Raw genomic sequence first — 14,617 nt, forward strand, 5'->3', positions numbered from 1 at the left:
AGGACACATGGGAGTGGTACCATCCCTGTGCAGGACATGGGTGTGGTACCATCCCTGCGCAGGACATGGGAGCTCATGCCATTGCTCTGCAGGACATGGGAACTCATGCCATCGCTCTGCAGGACATGGGAGCTCATGCCATTGCTCTGCAGGGTATGGTAGCTCACGACAAATATTCCACAGGACATTAGGGTGATATCATTTTTTCCAGAAGGAATTATAGTGGTACCATTACTGTGCAGGGCACTTGGACCTCCATAGCAAAACCAAGAAGGGGCCGTGAAGTTTTCAAGGTAACTGTGTATAAATGCCAAATTTCATCACCACACACAGAGGTCACTGAGTTCCAGGCGCATTGGTAATTGGCTGATTGACTACGGCTATAGGTACACCAGGGGGCCGAGGGGTTGTTACAAAGTGGCTTTATCAGGGCCTATGGTGGTTGGCCTGGTACCGTTGTATGGAAGGGCATGAGGGCAGATACCACTACAAGGAGGCCCCGGGGACTAATCGCAGTGTTGTAGAAGGCACAGCCCATGTACTGATCATCGAATGCATTGTGCATCATGGTGAGGTCCACCGCCCAGCAAACCATCTACAGAAGACATTAGGACAAGAACAAAGAAGGAATAATCAGAAAAAGCTACAATATTTCAGTCTGATGAATGGGGGAGAGGAAACTGAGGAAATGCTTTGTCCTGCCTGTCTATTCAACTTGACCTACTATGTAACTATGTAACGTCATCTTAGCCTAGGCAGAGCACGGAGATTTGTGATAAATAATACCATTGCCGTATATTTGGTATATGGCAGGGATTTTCCACAAAGATTTGTAACAGTACTTTAAGGGCACCTTCAAAAATGATAATAGATAGATAGATAGATAGATAGATAGATAGATAGATAGATAGATAGATAGATAGTCACCTGTATTATTAGTAAAAGGTTTAGAATTTGAAGCACTTCCAGAAGTTTCATGTTCATGTTGGAGAAATCAGCTCAATCTGAGAAGGAAATAATTAGAATGATCAATGTATTTCTCTATCAATATTCAGATGTAGTAGATGATGGCAGAGGACGATGGTGCACTATAGGTGGATGCTTACATTGATTCTTGTTCTCTCTATAGGACAATATCCTATGGTATCAGTAATTATGTTTATCAAATATTGCTTGGGATTAAATTTAAATGCTGATAACTTTACTCTATTGCATACAGTAAAGGGAATATTTATTTACAAATAGTATTTATTTGTCTGTTATCTCTATCTGTGACCCCTTTGGGGTGATTTTCCCCAGCTATGTGTTCCTTTGAGACTAAGACAAAAAGAAATGAGTTGTTGTCAGCGGACAGATAGGGCAAACAGCAATTAAATATTGTCAGAAACTGTAACCTCTCCCTATTGTGAAGGCTTATTCACTCCTCAATGCTCCAAACTACAATGTATACATTGGCTTGTGCTGCATTAAACAGAATGTTTGATGAAAGAAACTAATGTAAAAAAAAAGGAATGAGCTGGGCAATGTAAGTACCAGGGCAAAATGGGGAATTAGTCACTGCCATGGGGCATGAGCAGCCAAGCTTCACCATAGGTGATACATACCAATACCAATACAGCCTAGGGAATCAAGTACTTCCATAGGGAACAAGTACCAATGCAGAATTCGAGGACCAATGAAAAAAATTTGAATAAACACCACATAACGGGTAGGTAGTCTTTAGAAGGCCACATTGGAAATACACAAATTCTATAAATTGCAAGTTTGGGTTTTATAACAATCTTAGGAATGTTAGAAAATAACTTACAAATGTTTCTTTCTTTTGTAAATGTTTAAAACTTTTTGAAAATGTCAAAATATTTTTGGAATTTAAACAGAAAAGAAAAATATTAACACTGAAAAAGGCTGAAATACCTTGGCAGTGGTCGGGTATTCTCCACAATGAACCATGGAATGTTTTGTATGTTGTGGAGGAGAATCAATAGCACAAAAACCTTAATGGGATTATGTCAATATAACAGGGTGGTTCAGAGCATATTACTCCTCATGACAGAGGGAAGAATGCAAACAAAATAGTGCTCAGCAAAGGAAAAAAATAAAAAAAATTATACAAATAATTTGGCAAACACAACAGGAGTCATGTGAAATCAGTCATCCTCCTAGCACGTGCACTATGGCTTGCTACTGGTAACATTAGGATTCAGCTCTTGAGAAGAAACATTATTACATATAGCCGATTGCAAATTCCAACGCAGAGTGTTTCTAATGCTTGCTGGTTAGGCCGAGAAGATGAGCCGGTGAGAGGTGAGCCGAGAAGATCTCTGAGGTCTTGGGCAGTCTCTGGAATCAGCCCCCTTGACTTGCAGCTGTAATCTCTGGAAAAGGGATTTAGCTTCTTCTGTATTCACCACAGAATATATTTGGCCCATGTAACTGAAAACCAATCTGAAGGGGAACCCCCATTTATAATTAATATCAAGATCCTGTAGAGTGGAGAGGAACGGTCACAAGGCTTTCCGTTTCTGAATCGTTTGTGGCGCCAAGTCAGCAAACATTTGGTAAGGGCAAGATCTAAACCTCAAGTCCTTCCTGTTCCATGCGGCTTTCATAATAGCCTCCTTGGTTTTGTAGAAAGAGGGTTTTATAAGCACATCTCTTGGGGGACCACCAGGTTTGTTAGGGCCCAAAGCCCTGTGGATCCCATTCCAATCTATCTGGAGGCAGGTCAGGAAGCAAATCTTGTAACAAATCTCCAATAAATGCAGGGAGGTCAGCTATGGACTCTGGTATGCCTCTGATCCGCGCATTAACCCTTCTGGTCCTATTTTCTAACTCTTCCAATTTAAGAAGGGTCGATTGTAACTCTGTTTGAATTGCAGTAATATCATGATCATCAGTATTAATCACTGTGATGGCATCATCCATCTTTGTTTCCAGGTCATGGATGCGGGCCCCCAGCTCCCTTTTTCTTTAGTAATGTTTAGGGAAAGTTTATCAGAGGCCTGTGTAAGCTCTGACTGCAGTAGTTGTTTTAATCTCTCCAAAAGCTCTGCACCTCTGCATCCATGGCTTACCTGCGCACTGGGCATGGAAAGAACAGACCCATCACTGGAATTCTCTTCTAATAAAACTGCTGGTGAAGGAGGTGTCTGTGTGGAGGAGGCTGGAGCCGCCATCTTGCCTGCCTGCCGTGTGGTGTGCCGCTGTGCTGGAGTCTGAGAATGCGACTTGCCAGCTGCTGAGGACTTCCCCATGCGGGTGAGGACTAGGGTGCGAGATGGAGCGTGCAAAAGTAGCTACTTGCCCGGGTGGTAAGGAGCCAGATCAAACTGCAACCATCTTGACTGGATGCTCACAGGTGCTCACCCTCCATTTGCTTTTGTTGGATCCATGTCTCACATTTGATAGTTTTGCCACATAGTTTTCCATTTCTGGGATGAAATTTACAATTTAATTGATGTTGTAACATCACCATGTTTGTAGTTTTGTATCAATGTACAATAGACCACACCGAAGTTTAGGTCCCTCTGGGATGCAAGCTAAGCATGTACCGTAGTAACAGCATAATTATTCACCCTCTATGCATATATGCAAAAATTTATAAAAATGTTCTTGAAATATGTACTGCTTTTAAACATATAAATCCAATGTATTGCATTCAATACAGTTATTTTGTATTGAATGCAATACAAATGGATTTTGAATTTCCCGCCCTGCCCCACCAGCAATGTACACACGCACCGACGTGCCCAGGAACTCCCCCGGTGACTCATCGTGTGCAGAAGACCCCGGAGAAAGAAGGAAGATGACAGGAATCACGGCCATGGACGGCGCGGGACGCTAGTGGATTAGGTAAGGCTGTACTTACTTCCCATAGGTTTACTTATCCCGAGTGTGCCTTGGCGTTACAGCTTTCCGGTTCTGTTTTCAAGATTTGACAGATTTAATAAATTAGACCCCTGCAAGGGGGTCTGCTGCATATTTTCCCTCAAATTGTGTAGGAGCAGAGAAAGTAAAGTGTTATGTTTAGCTGAGGAGGGGAGTTCAGTTTGCTCTGCAGGTCAGGTAATGTGAGCAGCTCTCTAGTAACCAGGTTTGATATATGGCTAAAACAAAATATCCGCTTGGAACACCAAGTTTGAATCATTGATTGTGATCAGAACCAATTGGTTGGATCTGAGGATTGTACAGAAAATATATAAGTAGAGACTTAAGGGACAGCAGGTAATATTTGTCTTTACAGAGTAACCAAAGCTGTTTAGTAAAGTTATATGTTCCAGCAAGAAGGATTCTGCTATATGCAGAGGAGAGTTCCATAAAAGAGTGATGAAGTTCCGGAACTATCCCCAAATATAATTCATAACCTTTGCCTGTAGATCAGGGGGTGTGGGGTATGGCCCACAAGCCAAATCTGGACCACAAAGTCCTTTTTTTTGGCCCCCAAAGGAATCTTAAATATGAACTGCAGCTGGCGCCACTACTACAATTCCCAGCATCACTCACGTCTATCGACCAGCGTGCTCTCTGCCTATTCGTGGCTCCGCATGGGACTGTTTTATAGACGCAAGTTATGCTGGGAATTGTGTAGTGGTGCTATTTTAATGAAGAGCGAGTTCCAGCGGAGGGCCACCCATAAGACTTAGCATAAGATAAGAAAAACCTCTTTGTTTCCATATGAAAAGGTTTTATATCTAAAGAGGAAGAAAAATGTTTTCAATTTTTTCTATAAATTTCAAGATTGACCCGCGACTTTGTTTAAGTTTTTAATTTTGGCCCACTGTGTATTTGAGTTTGACACTCCTGCTGTAGATGCATGGAATGTTCACTGGTAGTGTTTCAAACATATATAATCATTTTGGTAGAATATAGACATTTTGATAAGGATAATACATGCCAAATAGTGATAGGCGAAGCAATCACTATTTATGTAAAAGTGCCCTAATGTCCTGAAACAGCAGGGGGAAATTAGCTTTATAGACTGCTTGATAAGTGGGAGTTAGAAAACCGATGTCTGATACCGTCCAGCTTCCAGCAGTAAGGAAATTAAGCCTAATAGCCTGATAAAATGTCCCATATGTAGGGGTGAGGGACATGCCAAAATAATTGAGGTAGATCATCATTCAAATCCAACTTTTGTTTAACCTCCCCAGCGGTAACCCCGAATGTGACTCCGGGTAGGAAAAAGATGCTGGAAGCGGTAACCCTGCGGTAAACCTATGGTAAACAATGATAAAAAAGGGGCTTACCTGATCTGCTGACGTCCTCCTTCTCGATCCCTGGCTTCCGCCGGCCAACATTCTCTGCACCCGATGAGTCATTGGGGAGTTCCCAGTGACGTCGGTGCGTGTGGACATTCTGTTTGGGGCAGGGCGGGAAATTCAAATTTATTTGTATTGCATTAAATACAAAATAATTGTATTGTGTGCAAAATAAAAGGTAAAAAGTGGGAGAATAACATTACTAACACATTTCTCTTCCTTTCTAGGAGAAAATGGTGTACAATCAATTGGCAGCAGAAGGATTGAGTCACCTTCACCGACTCCACATTCCTGCTACAATAAGAGGGAGACATCTGACCAGTCGTCCTCCCTGAACAACGAGGAGAGAAAACCAATTCCAGAGGCCCCATCATGCAGTGCCAATGAGCTTGAGCCAACCTCTCTACCCAGCTTCATTGAAGAGAAAATCGATCGGACCAGACTGAGTCTTGACTCTTTTGAAGTACACGGGATAATCGGAGAAGGAGGTTTTGGCAAGGTAAGTGCTGAGTTATCCCTATGGGTTCTATCACATATATTGCCCTCTAGGCATATTGCTCTTTGTATAAGGGAAATTAATCTCTTTGATAACCACATTAAATAAAATACTAGAGAACTTGGGGTGGTGGGTGCTTGTATTTAATAGCTTTGTTCTAACTCTCTATTTCCTGCAGGTGGCACTGGTATCCCATCCCGCCAGTGACAAGGAACTGGCCATGAAGATGGTGAAGAAACGTCGTGATCCCGTCGGTGCGCTGACAGAGCGCCATGTGCTGCAAATTACAAGAAACAGTCCCTTTACCACCAATCTCTATGGCACCTTCCAGACAGAGGTAAGTGTCCTATTATCATATACTGTCTGCTTTCATTGTATATCCTATGTGCAGTCCTGGAGTCAGAGCAAAGGTGACATCATTGGTCATCAGCTGGCTCCTGTGACTCCTCACCTGCATGTCATATAAGTGGTGATGCCGTGTTTGTGTAACTAACCCGCTAACTCTTTTTCTTTTATTTTTACACAGCAACATCTATTCTACGTCATGGAATACATACATGCCTGGAGGTGATTTGATGCAACTGATAAAGAGGGTTGCTCCATTCGAAGAGGACTTTCTAAGGTAAGATTGATAACCGGAGGGAGACATCTGACCAGTCGTCCTCCCTGAAAAACGAGGAGAGAACACCACTTCCAGCGGCCCCACCATGCAGTGCCAATGAGCTTGAGCCAACCTCTCTACCCACCTACATTGAAGAGAAGATTGATCGGACAACACTGAGTCTGGACTCTTTTGAAGTACACAGAATAATCGGAGAAGGGAGTTTTGGCAAGGTAAGTGCTGAGTTATCCCTATGGGTTTTATCACATATATTGCCCTCTAGGCATATTGCTCTTTGTGTAAGGAAAATTAATCTCTTTGATAACCACTTTAAATGGCATACTAGAGAACTTGGGGTGGTGATTTAACCTAGGTGAAAGCATCAGATGTCCTGATAGGGGTTTAGAATATACTTTAGAATATATCTCTAGTGCAGTGTTGCCTATTATTTATCAGATGTAGTTAGTCAGCAAAGCTAACACATGTCATATTTGTTCTCCTTTGGATTCTACGCCTTCTGTATGGCCTCCAGTACCTTCACATCAAAGGGATCGTGCATAGGTAAGGACCAATTCCTGATAGCGCCTATTATTATTTTTATATTGAACATTTTCTTCCCTGAACACCCAAGTCTCCCATAACTATCTAACCAATTCATCTTTCTGTGTCCTCCTTCTATTCACAGAGACATCAAGCCAGAAAACATCCTTCTGGACAGTGCTGGGCACATTANGATCTCAGATTTTGGCCTGGCAGCACTTAACGTTTTCGGATCCACCAGGATTACGGGTCGCACTGGATCACTTCCTTTCATGGCCCCCGAGGTAAGTAATTTCTACACACAACTCGCTATCCTTCCATTGATGTTCTAATCAGTTCTTCACTCATTGTTATCAATGTCATCTAACCTTTATCTAAATTCTTTACAGGTTTGTGCCGATATACCATACAACGCAGTGGCAGACTATTTTTCATTTGGAGTCTTGCTATATTTGATGGCAACAGCACAATATCCGTTTTCGAGCAGAGACGGAGACGCAGCTGCAACAATGGATGCAGTATGTTTCAGCACAGTGCGTTATCCACGTTCCATGTCAAGTGAACTTCAAGACTTCATATCAAGGGTAAAGCTGCGTACACACGGCAAATTTTTCTCGCCCGATAATCGGTATCGGCCAATTATCGGGCGAAAATCTGCCGTGTGTACAGTCGGTCGTCGTCCATCGTCCGACGACCGTCCTGGCGGATCCATGGACGATGGCCGACGACCGATCCTAATGAAAGGGAAGGGGAGAGCGCGCAGCAGGGTGCCGCTCCGTCGCTCTCCCCCTCCCCTCTCCATAGAGCATGAACGGTGCTGTATGTACAGCATCGTTCATGCATCGTGCAGTCTTTTCTCGTTGGAAAGGATCGTGAAAGATCCTTTCCAACGAGAAAAATTGCAGGTGTGTACGCAGCTTAAGTATATCCAGAGATTCAGATAATGGAATAGAGAATTACAAAGGAATAGGTTACCAGACTGGAAAACATTAGAGACCCAGACTGGGGGTTAGAATCGGCCAGACACATAAACATCAATAACCACATCTGTAAGAAGGCCATACTATAGAGATATAAAATCTGGTGTTCCCCAGAGATACAGGGAGAAAGGGGATCACTTAGATAATAATCATAATATCTAACATAGGCAATAGCTGGTTTGGGTAGAGAAATAGATTACATCAGGGATTCACAGTGTAGATATGTACAGCAGCAATGAGGAAGATGAAATTTCCAGCTGTAAGACAAATCAAAAAACACCTTGCAAATAATTTGTGCTTCTACAACTAACCTTCCTTTTATATTCTGTCCTCTGTTACAACTTCTGCCAAAATATCTCAGCACAAGAGAAAGGGACACCAGCAACCTCGGAAGGCATCAGTTTCTCTCCCGAGTGAACTGGGAAGATGTAGAAGAGAGGACAACAATCCCACCATACAAAATGAAGAATGTAAGTGAGCAGGGAGAAGGGTGAGGACATTGGGGGAGGTTACATGGAGATACCTAATATGGTGAAGCTTTTTACTTCTCCATTTAACACGTGTTATTGAGTGGAATGGAAGCATTTCATTGTTGATCCAGTGATCTGTGGGTTATCACACAATAAAGGGACTTTGTGTTATTTTTTATTATCCTGTATTGGCCAGAATGTTTGAAAAAATTTTCAACAACAATTTTCAGACCCACTCTGTTCTTTAACCACCTGGGTGTTTCACTGATGTCTAGATTTCTGTATTAACCTCCCAACCGCTAACCCCGTACTTTTTCGTCCCAAAAATTATTGCTACTTTGGATAACCCCGTACTTTTTCGTCTATATTAAAATCTAACTTACCTGGTCCCGCTGTGCTCATCCAGCGTCGGGTCCATGTTCCCGCGTCGGGTCCGTGTTCCAGCGACGTCCTCCAGCGTCGGGTGTCCGCCGGCTTAGAAGAGAAAGCCAGCCAGTTTAGAAGAGGAAGCCGGCTGGCTTTCTTATAATTGAATTTAATATATTTTATAAAGATTTCTTTGTATTGGACTCAATACAGCTTTTTTGTATTGAGTTCAATGCAAAGTTATTTGAATTTCCCGCCCCGCCTCCCGCACCGACGCATGCAGCAACGTCATCGGGAAACCCCGGAGATCGTTACTGCACACGCCGACAGAAGAAAGAAGAGGACAGAGGTGTCCAGAGGAGCTGCGGGGACCAGGTAAATATTTTCTTTCAGTTGTAATCCGATTGTTATACAATTTTGTATAACAATCGGATTGCAATATAACGTTTGTTTACATTTTTAGCCACCTTGACTTTAGTTCGGGGTAAACGATTGTAGTAAGTTCGCTTACCCCGAACCAAGGTGGGGCTAAACGGCCGGGTGGTTAATAGAGTAAAATGCTTGTTTTGATCACAAAAGAAAACCAAAGTATTCTGCCTAATAATATCCACTGCATGATGTATTGTAGATAAAGGGGCCACCATACTTTTGTTTACATTCTACACTTTTGTCTTCTCTACACGGCAAGTGGAACATCAAAACATGGATGCAAGAGATTTCATGTGTTCAGAAGAAGACCTGCCTTCGATAACATCTGAAGAACAGATGATATTTAACATGTTTTCATTCACAGATGAGGAACTGAACCTAGGGGCAGCAGCTCTACCGTCAGAATAGAGCTGCCCCAGGGAGTGCATGAAATCAGAATGCTGTCCTCTACCATCTTTGTCATAATAAAGCTCCCAGCCACTCCAAGGAACATCAGACACCAGCTCCCCTATACCAACCTAGGAGCATCAGCCAACAGCTCTCCATTGCCATCTAGCATTACCATCTGGCATTACCATCTGGCATCACCATCCAGCATCGCCTCTACCATAACTAGGCTGTCCACCACTAGGTGATTTTATCCAAACAACCAGGTAAGGACCATAATAATGCTTTATAAAGTGATGTTAGACCACCATCACAGAAATGTAATATGTAAGCTGTACAGGAATACGGAACTCTTGTTTTCTAACACATCTAACACAGCTTTAACATCAAAAGCTAAAAACACCGGACACCAGCCCTCCAGTAACATCATAGAACCATCAGCCGGCAGCTCTCCATCACCATCTAGCATCACGAGGCTCTCCACCACTTTAAGTGATTTTACCAAAACAGGTAAGGACCATAATAGTTTATAAAATGATATAAGACACAGAAAATGTAATCACAGAAAATGTAATCATGATATATACACTGATGTCACTCATAGCAAACACATGAGGATCACACGACTCTTCCCTGATGTTTTCTAACTACCAATTGTTTTTTTCATCCTTTACAGATATATTCTTCTCTGTTCTACAAGAATCAGATCTGAGTGAAACATCAATAAAACATGTTCGGCTGTAGTGGAAGAGTTGTAACCACCAGCTCAGGGGTACTAATAATGAAGAATAATGGAACAGCGGAGTCCCTATCCTCAGATCCAAGTCATTACTACGATGAAACTTTAGTAACTGTACAAGCAGATGAAGAACATCTAACCAGCCTTGTACTCCACTACAGCCTTAACTCCAGCTGATTCCTCACCACCAACAGCAAACTCACTGGTTGTTTATATATTATCTTCAATAAAAAAACATCAAAATGAGTTTTTGTGTCATTGTGTAATTATTATGAATTGTTTATATTAGCTCAGCTCAGAGATACTAACATGAGCAAATAATGGAACAGCAGAGTTCCTATCCTAAGGTTCAACTCAATACTACACAACCACCCACTAAATCAGGGGACGGGAACCAATGGCTCGCGAGGCTCTTTTGATGGCTGCATCTGGCTCGCTGCCAAATCTTATTAAAAAAAAGAAATACGGGGGCGTGGCCTGCGCTCGACGGAAAGAAGCCTTCTATCCGCCAAGCGCAGGCCATGCCCCCTGCATCGCATCCACATCGGGCATCCTTGAGACCCACCCTACCTTGCCCCGCAGCATCCGCGGTCGAACGGGCCTGAAGTTGCATCGTCCTCCACAGGCCCCGGCTTTGGTCTAGCTCCCGTCGGCGGCCCACGCAAATGCGATCCGGGCGTACTGCTTTGCATGCTTGCAAGCTGCCCCTGCTTTGCTGGGTGAGTCCTCATCTTGGGCTGGCACCCTGTTTGTGGCCCCAACGAGGTACGAGACATATTTAGGGCATGGTGCCACTTTCCACCAGTGGCCGAAAATCGAGCCCCCGGCTTGGGCCTAACCTGCCTTGAAGGCCTGTAAGTGTCCATCCCACCAGCTACACACGCAATGGGTTACCCTGCCTTCATTACCTCTGCCCTGCCCCACGGACCACTACCTGGGGTGGTATCCTCCTCACCTCAGTCAGCTAGCTAATTGCAGAAACCCTTTTATTGAAGAAGATGGCTAAAAGAAAAAAAGATGAGGAGTATCATACTTTTCAGCAGGAATGGACAGAGGAATTCGCCTTTGTGAAGGGAGCAGGTTCTGCAGTGTGTCTAACATGCAATGATAAAATTGCATTGATGAAACAGTCAAATATAAAGCGGCACTTCGACACACGCCATCCTACATTTGCAACGAAATATCCTGCGGGGGACAGCAGGAAGAAAGCATGTCAAGAGCTACTGTGCAGAGTGCAAGCTAGTCAGCAGCAACTCTGTGTTTGGACCCAACACGGCTAGCTTTGCTGGTGCTTTAGCAATTGTGAGAAACGGAAAGCCATTCACAGATGGGTAGTATGCCAAAACATTCATGCTTGATGTTGCATCAAACTTTTTGACGACTTTTCAGATAAAGACAAGATAATCAAACGAATAAAAGACATGCCTCTGTCGGCAAGAACTGTTCACAATGGTACCATCATGATGGCAAATCAAATTGAGGCAACACAAGTGAAGGTCATAAATGCACCACCATTCTTTTCTCTCGCTTTGGATGAGTCAACAGACGTAAGACATTTATCCCAGTTTAGCATGATTGCAAGGTATGCTGTCGGTGACACACGACGTGAGGAAAGTCTTGCTGTTTTGCCTATGAAAGGGACAACAAGAGGGGTGGATTTATTCAAGTCTTTCACTGAGCTCGCTAAAGAACAAAATCTACCGATGGATAAACTTATTTCAGTGTGTACTGATGGCGCTCCATGCATGGTGGGGAAAAACAGAGGATTCGTAGCGCTTCTACGTGAACATGAAAGGAGACCCATCCTAAGTTTTCACTGTATCTTACATCAGAAGGCGCTTTGTGCTCAGATGTGTGGCGAGCAGCTTGGTGAGGTGATGTCGCTGGTCATTCAGGTGGCCAACTTTATTGTTGCCTGAGCTTTAAATGATCGCCAGTTTAGAACACTGCTGGATGAAGTTGGGAATAATTACCCTGGTCTGCTTCTGCACAGCAATGTGCGTTGGTTGTCAAGAGGGAAGGTGCTCAGCCGTTTCAAGCATAACATAAAATGCACACATTTACTTGTATTTAGTTTTAAACATATTGTATGGCTCTCACGGAATTACATTTTACAATATGTGGTGTTTATGGCTCTCTCAGCCAAAAAGGTTCCTGACCCCTGCACTAAATGAACAAACCATAACACTTACATAGAATAATCTCTTACTGAAAGCGGACTGTTATGATGAATGGAGGTAATCTCTTAATCCATACTAACAAATACCTGTTCATCCTGGTGCTAAGATATACGACCTAGTTGCTGGAACTGCAGGACCACAAAGTGATCACAGGTCAGATACAGGGCTGGACTACAAAAACACTGCAAAGCCACAAATCAAATTGGAACTCAGAGAGAAGACTAAACAGATCAATGAGGCACAGCAAGAAGAACCGCTACCTCAATTTACCCCCTACATAACCACTACATGACTAATAGCAAATGGCAAATGTCCAATGACAGCTAATCAGGGGAATGACACCGGGGCTGGTGGTGGAATTACACGGTGTGGTCGGGGATTGAGAGAAGCACCGCTGTATCTGGTCAGTTGTTTGTCTATTGACAGCAGCCACATAAAGAAGCATTAAATGTCACACAGGTATACAGGGTAACAAGCAACATCAATTAACCCTGAATTAACTGTGGAGTCTGTAGTGCATATGCCTTTATTTAAGGTTAACTGATGTTGGTTGTTACTCCATATACATATGTGACATTTAACACTCACCTTTGTGGGTGCTGTCAGTGGGGAACGGGTCTGGGTGAGACTTGGATGCTTGCTGCCCCATGATTGCCTGACGAGATACAGCAATGCTTCTCTCAATCCCCAGCTGCACTGATATGTTTACCTCAACTGAGTGGTTGTTATATTGACGGGCTCAATACCACCAGTCAGCTAATATTAGGTGAATGTGGCAGTACAGAAGACTTCTATTTAATCATGACACAAATTGCACATATATAAATACCAAATAATTATAAATAGTATTACTTAAATATGAACCCCTTGAACATTGTGAGGTAGAACAGTTCTCTCAAGAAGTAGTTCAGGGAAATAAGTAAATTGGAGCAACAGCAAAGCCAACAGTCAGGATCAATCTTAATCTATTTTGGAATGGCTTTAAGTGAAAAACTGTTAATGTTTTGTTTCATTTATGTGAACCCAAAACGCATAGAATCAACATTACCAAGGGACCCAGTTTGGAACTATCATCTCAGATATTTTTTTGGTGGTTCTAGGTATATTTAGTAAAAAAAAAAAAAAAATAAATAATAATTTTTCTTTTGTTTGAGTTTTATAAATGTTTGAATTTTAAGATGCTCAGGCATACGCAGAAGGAGCACCCAAGAGCCTCCCAGAATGCGTGACATAGGTATCCTGGAAGGCTTTGCGTTCCCAATCATTCTCGATCGCCTAGGCAATCGAAAATTAGGGGGCAGTGCTTCACCCTTTTTTTAAAAAAAAAAAATGGGTGTTGCACTTATTACTGTAAAAAAACAGAATTTGTACCTGTCATAAAAGGGTTGTCCACATGTTTATTTCCCTAGTGGTTGAATTTGATGTTCTTTTTCAACCTAACTGTAGCTAAGTTTGGTGATCCATCCAGCCAAGTTTACACCAAGATAGCTTTACCCTCTCAATGACACCAGACATCTTGTCATACAAGTCCTCTCCTCGTGCTTTCACTTTTAGGGATTTCATGATAAAAAATTCTCCGGTTATCTCAGAATTGTCAATAATCCCTCTGATAAAATCATGAGTTGAGTGGTGTCTTTTATGTTCTTACTTTCACCCAGTGCCAATGAATATAACTTAAATGACTCTGCTTTTGTTTTGCGCTCACTGGCCAAGTCTTTGTCAGATAGCTCTACTCGGTGGGTTGCTGTTCTTTTGCTAATTTGAATGCCAGCAAATAATTTACGATGGCGCTTGACTCTTGAATAGTAGTTTGTCAGAGAAAAGGATTTTGCTGAGTCTGTAAATTGACTTGACTGGTTGCTAGTGTAGTTAGCATGATTGGAGGAAAAGTGGCCACTGATGTATTCATTGAATTCTGTCTACTTATCCTTCTTTGGTCTTTTTATTGTTAATGAAGGGTGCAATGCAGTGGAAAGATCAAGTGAAGAGGATAGTACAGACTCCAAAAAAAGGTCAATTGTGTCTAGAGAGCACCATCCAGTGTGATCAACTGAAAACCCAGGTATTGCAGGAAAAAGGCAAAATGAATGCAGTCTCTACTATCATTTAGACAAATTTTACCAATATTTGATGGGCCAGATTAAAAAGTCACAGGGAGCTACTATCTTTCT

General features: G+C 42.5%; 2 protein-coding genes and 1 long non-coding RNA gene across 3 annotated transcripts; all 3 read left to right on the top strand.

Annotated features, from left to right (window-relative positions):
- The first annotated feature begins 3,277 nt into the window (after positions 1–3,277).
- LOC140321807 (protein kinase C delta type-like) lies at positions 3,278–6,460 on the top strand. The gene is made up of 4 exons (XM_072398591.1): positions 3,278–3,311; positions 5,486–5,757; positions 5,933–6,091; positions 6,281–6,460. Exons 1-4 carry the CDS (start codon positions 3,278–3,280, stop codon positions 6,323–6,325), a joined length of 510 nt encoding a protein of 169 aa, XP_072254692.1. The 3' UTR covers positions 6,326–6,460.
- Positions 6,330–8,783, top strand: LOC140321809 (uncharacterized). Its single transcript, XM_072398592.1, has 5 exons — positions 6,330–6,376; positions 6,468–6,588; positions 6,822–6,916; positions 7,041–7,179; positions 7,285–8,783. Exons 1-5 carry the CDS (start codon positions 6,330–6,332, stop codon positions 7,837–7,839), a joined length of 957 nt encoding a protein of 318 aa, XP_072254693.1. The 3' UTR covers positions 7,840–8,783.
- A 350-nt stretch (positions 8,784–9,133) lies between these two features.
- LOC140340555 (uncharacterized) lies at positions 9,134–10,496 on the top strand. The gene is made up of 3 exons (XR_011922673.1): positions 9,134–9,793; positions 9,906–10,037; positions 10,204–10,496. It is a non-coding gene; the product is annotated as an uncharacterized lncRNA (long non-coding RNA).
- The last annotated feature ends 4,121 nt before the right edge of the window (positions 10,497–14,617 follow it).

The sequence above is a fragment of the Pyxicephalus adspersus genome, chromosome 1 (assembly GCF_032062135.1).
Source record: "Pyxicephalus adspersus chromosome 1, UCB_Pads_2.0, whole genome shotgun sequence".
Lineage (NCBI taxonomy): Eukaryota > Metazoa > Chordata > Amphibia > Anura > Pyxicephalidae > Pyxicephalus > Pyxicephalus adspersus.

Coding starts and splice junctions, on each gene's coding strand:
- LOC140321807 (XM_072398591.1), top strand. CDS start 3,278: ATGGAGCGTGCAAAAGTAGCTACTTGCCCGGGTG. Junction 5,758..5,932: donor GAGAAGGAGGTTTTGGCAAG/GTAAGTGCTGAG, acceptor TATTTCCTGCAG/GTGGCACTGGTATCCCATCC. Junction 6,092..6,280: donor ATGGCACCTTCCAGACAGAG/GTAAGTGTCCTA, acceptor ATTTTTACACAG/CAACATCTATTCTACGTCAT.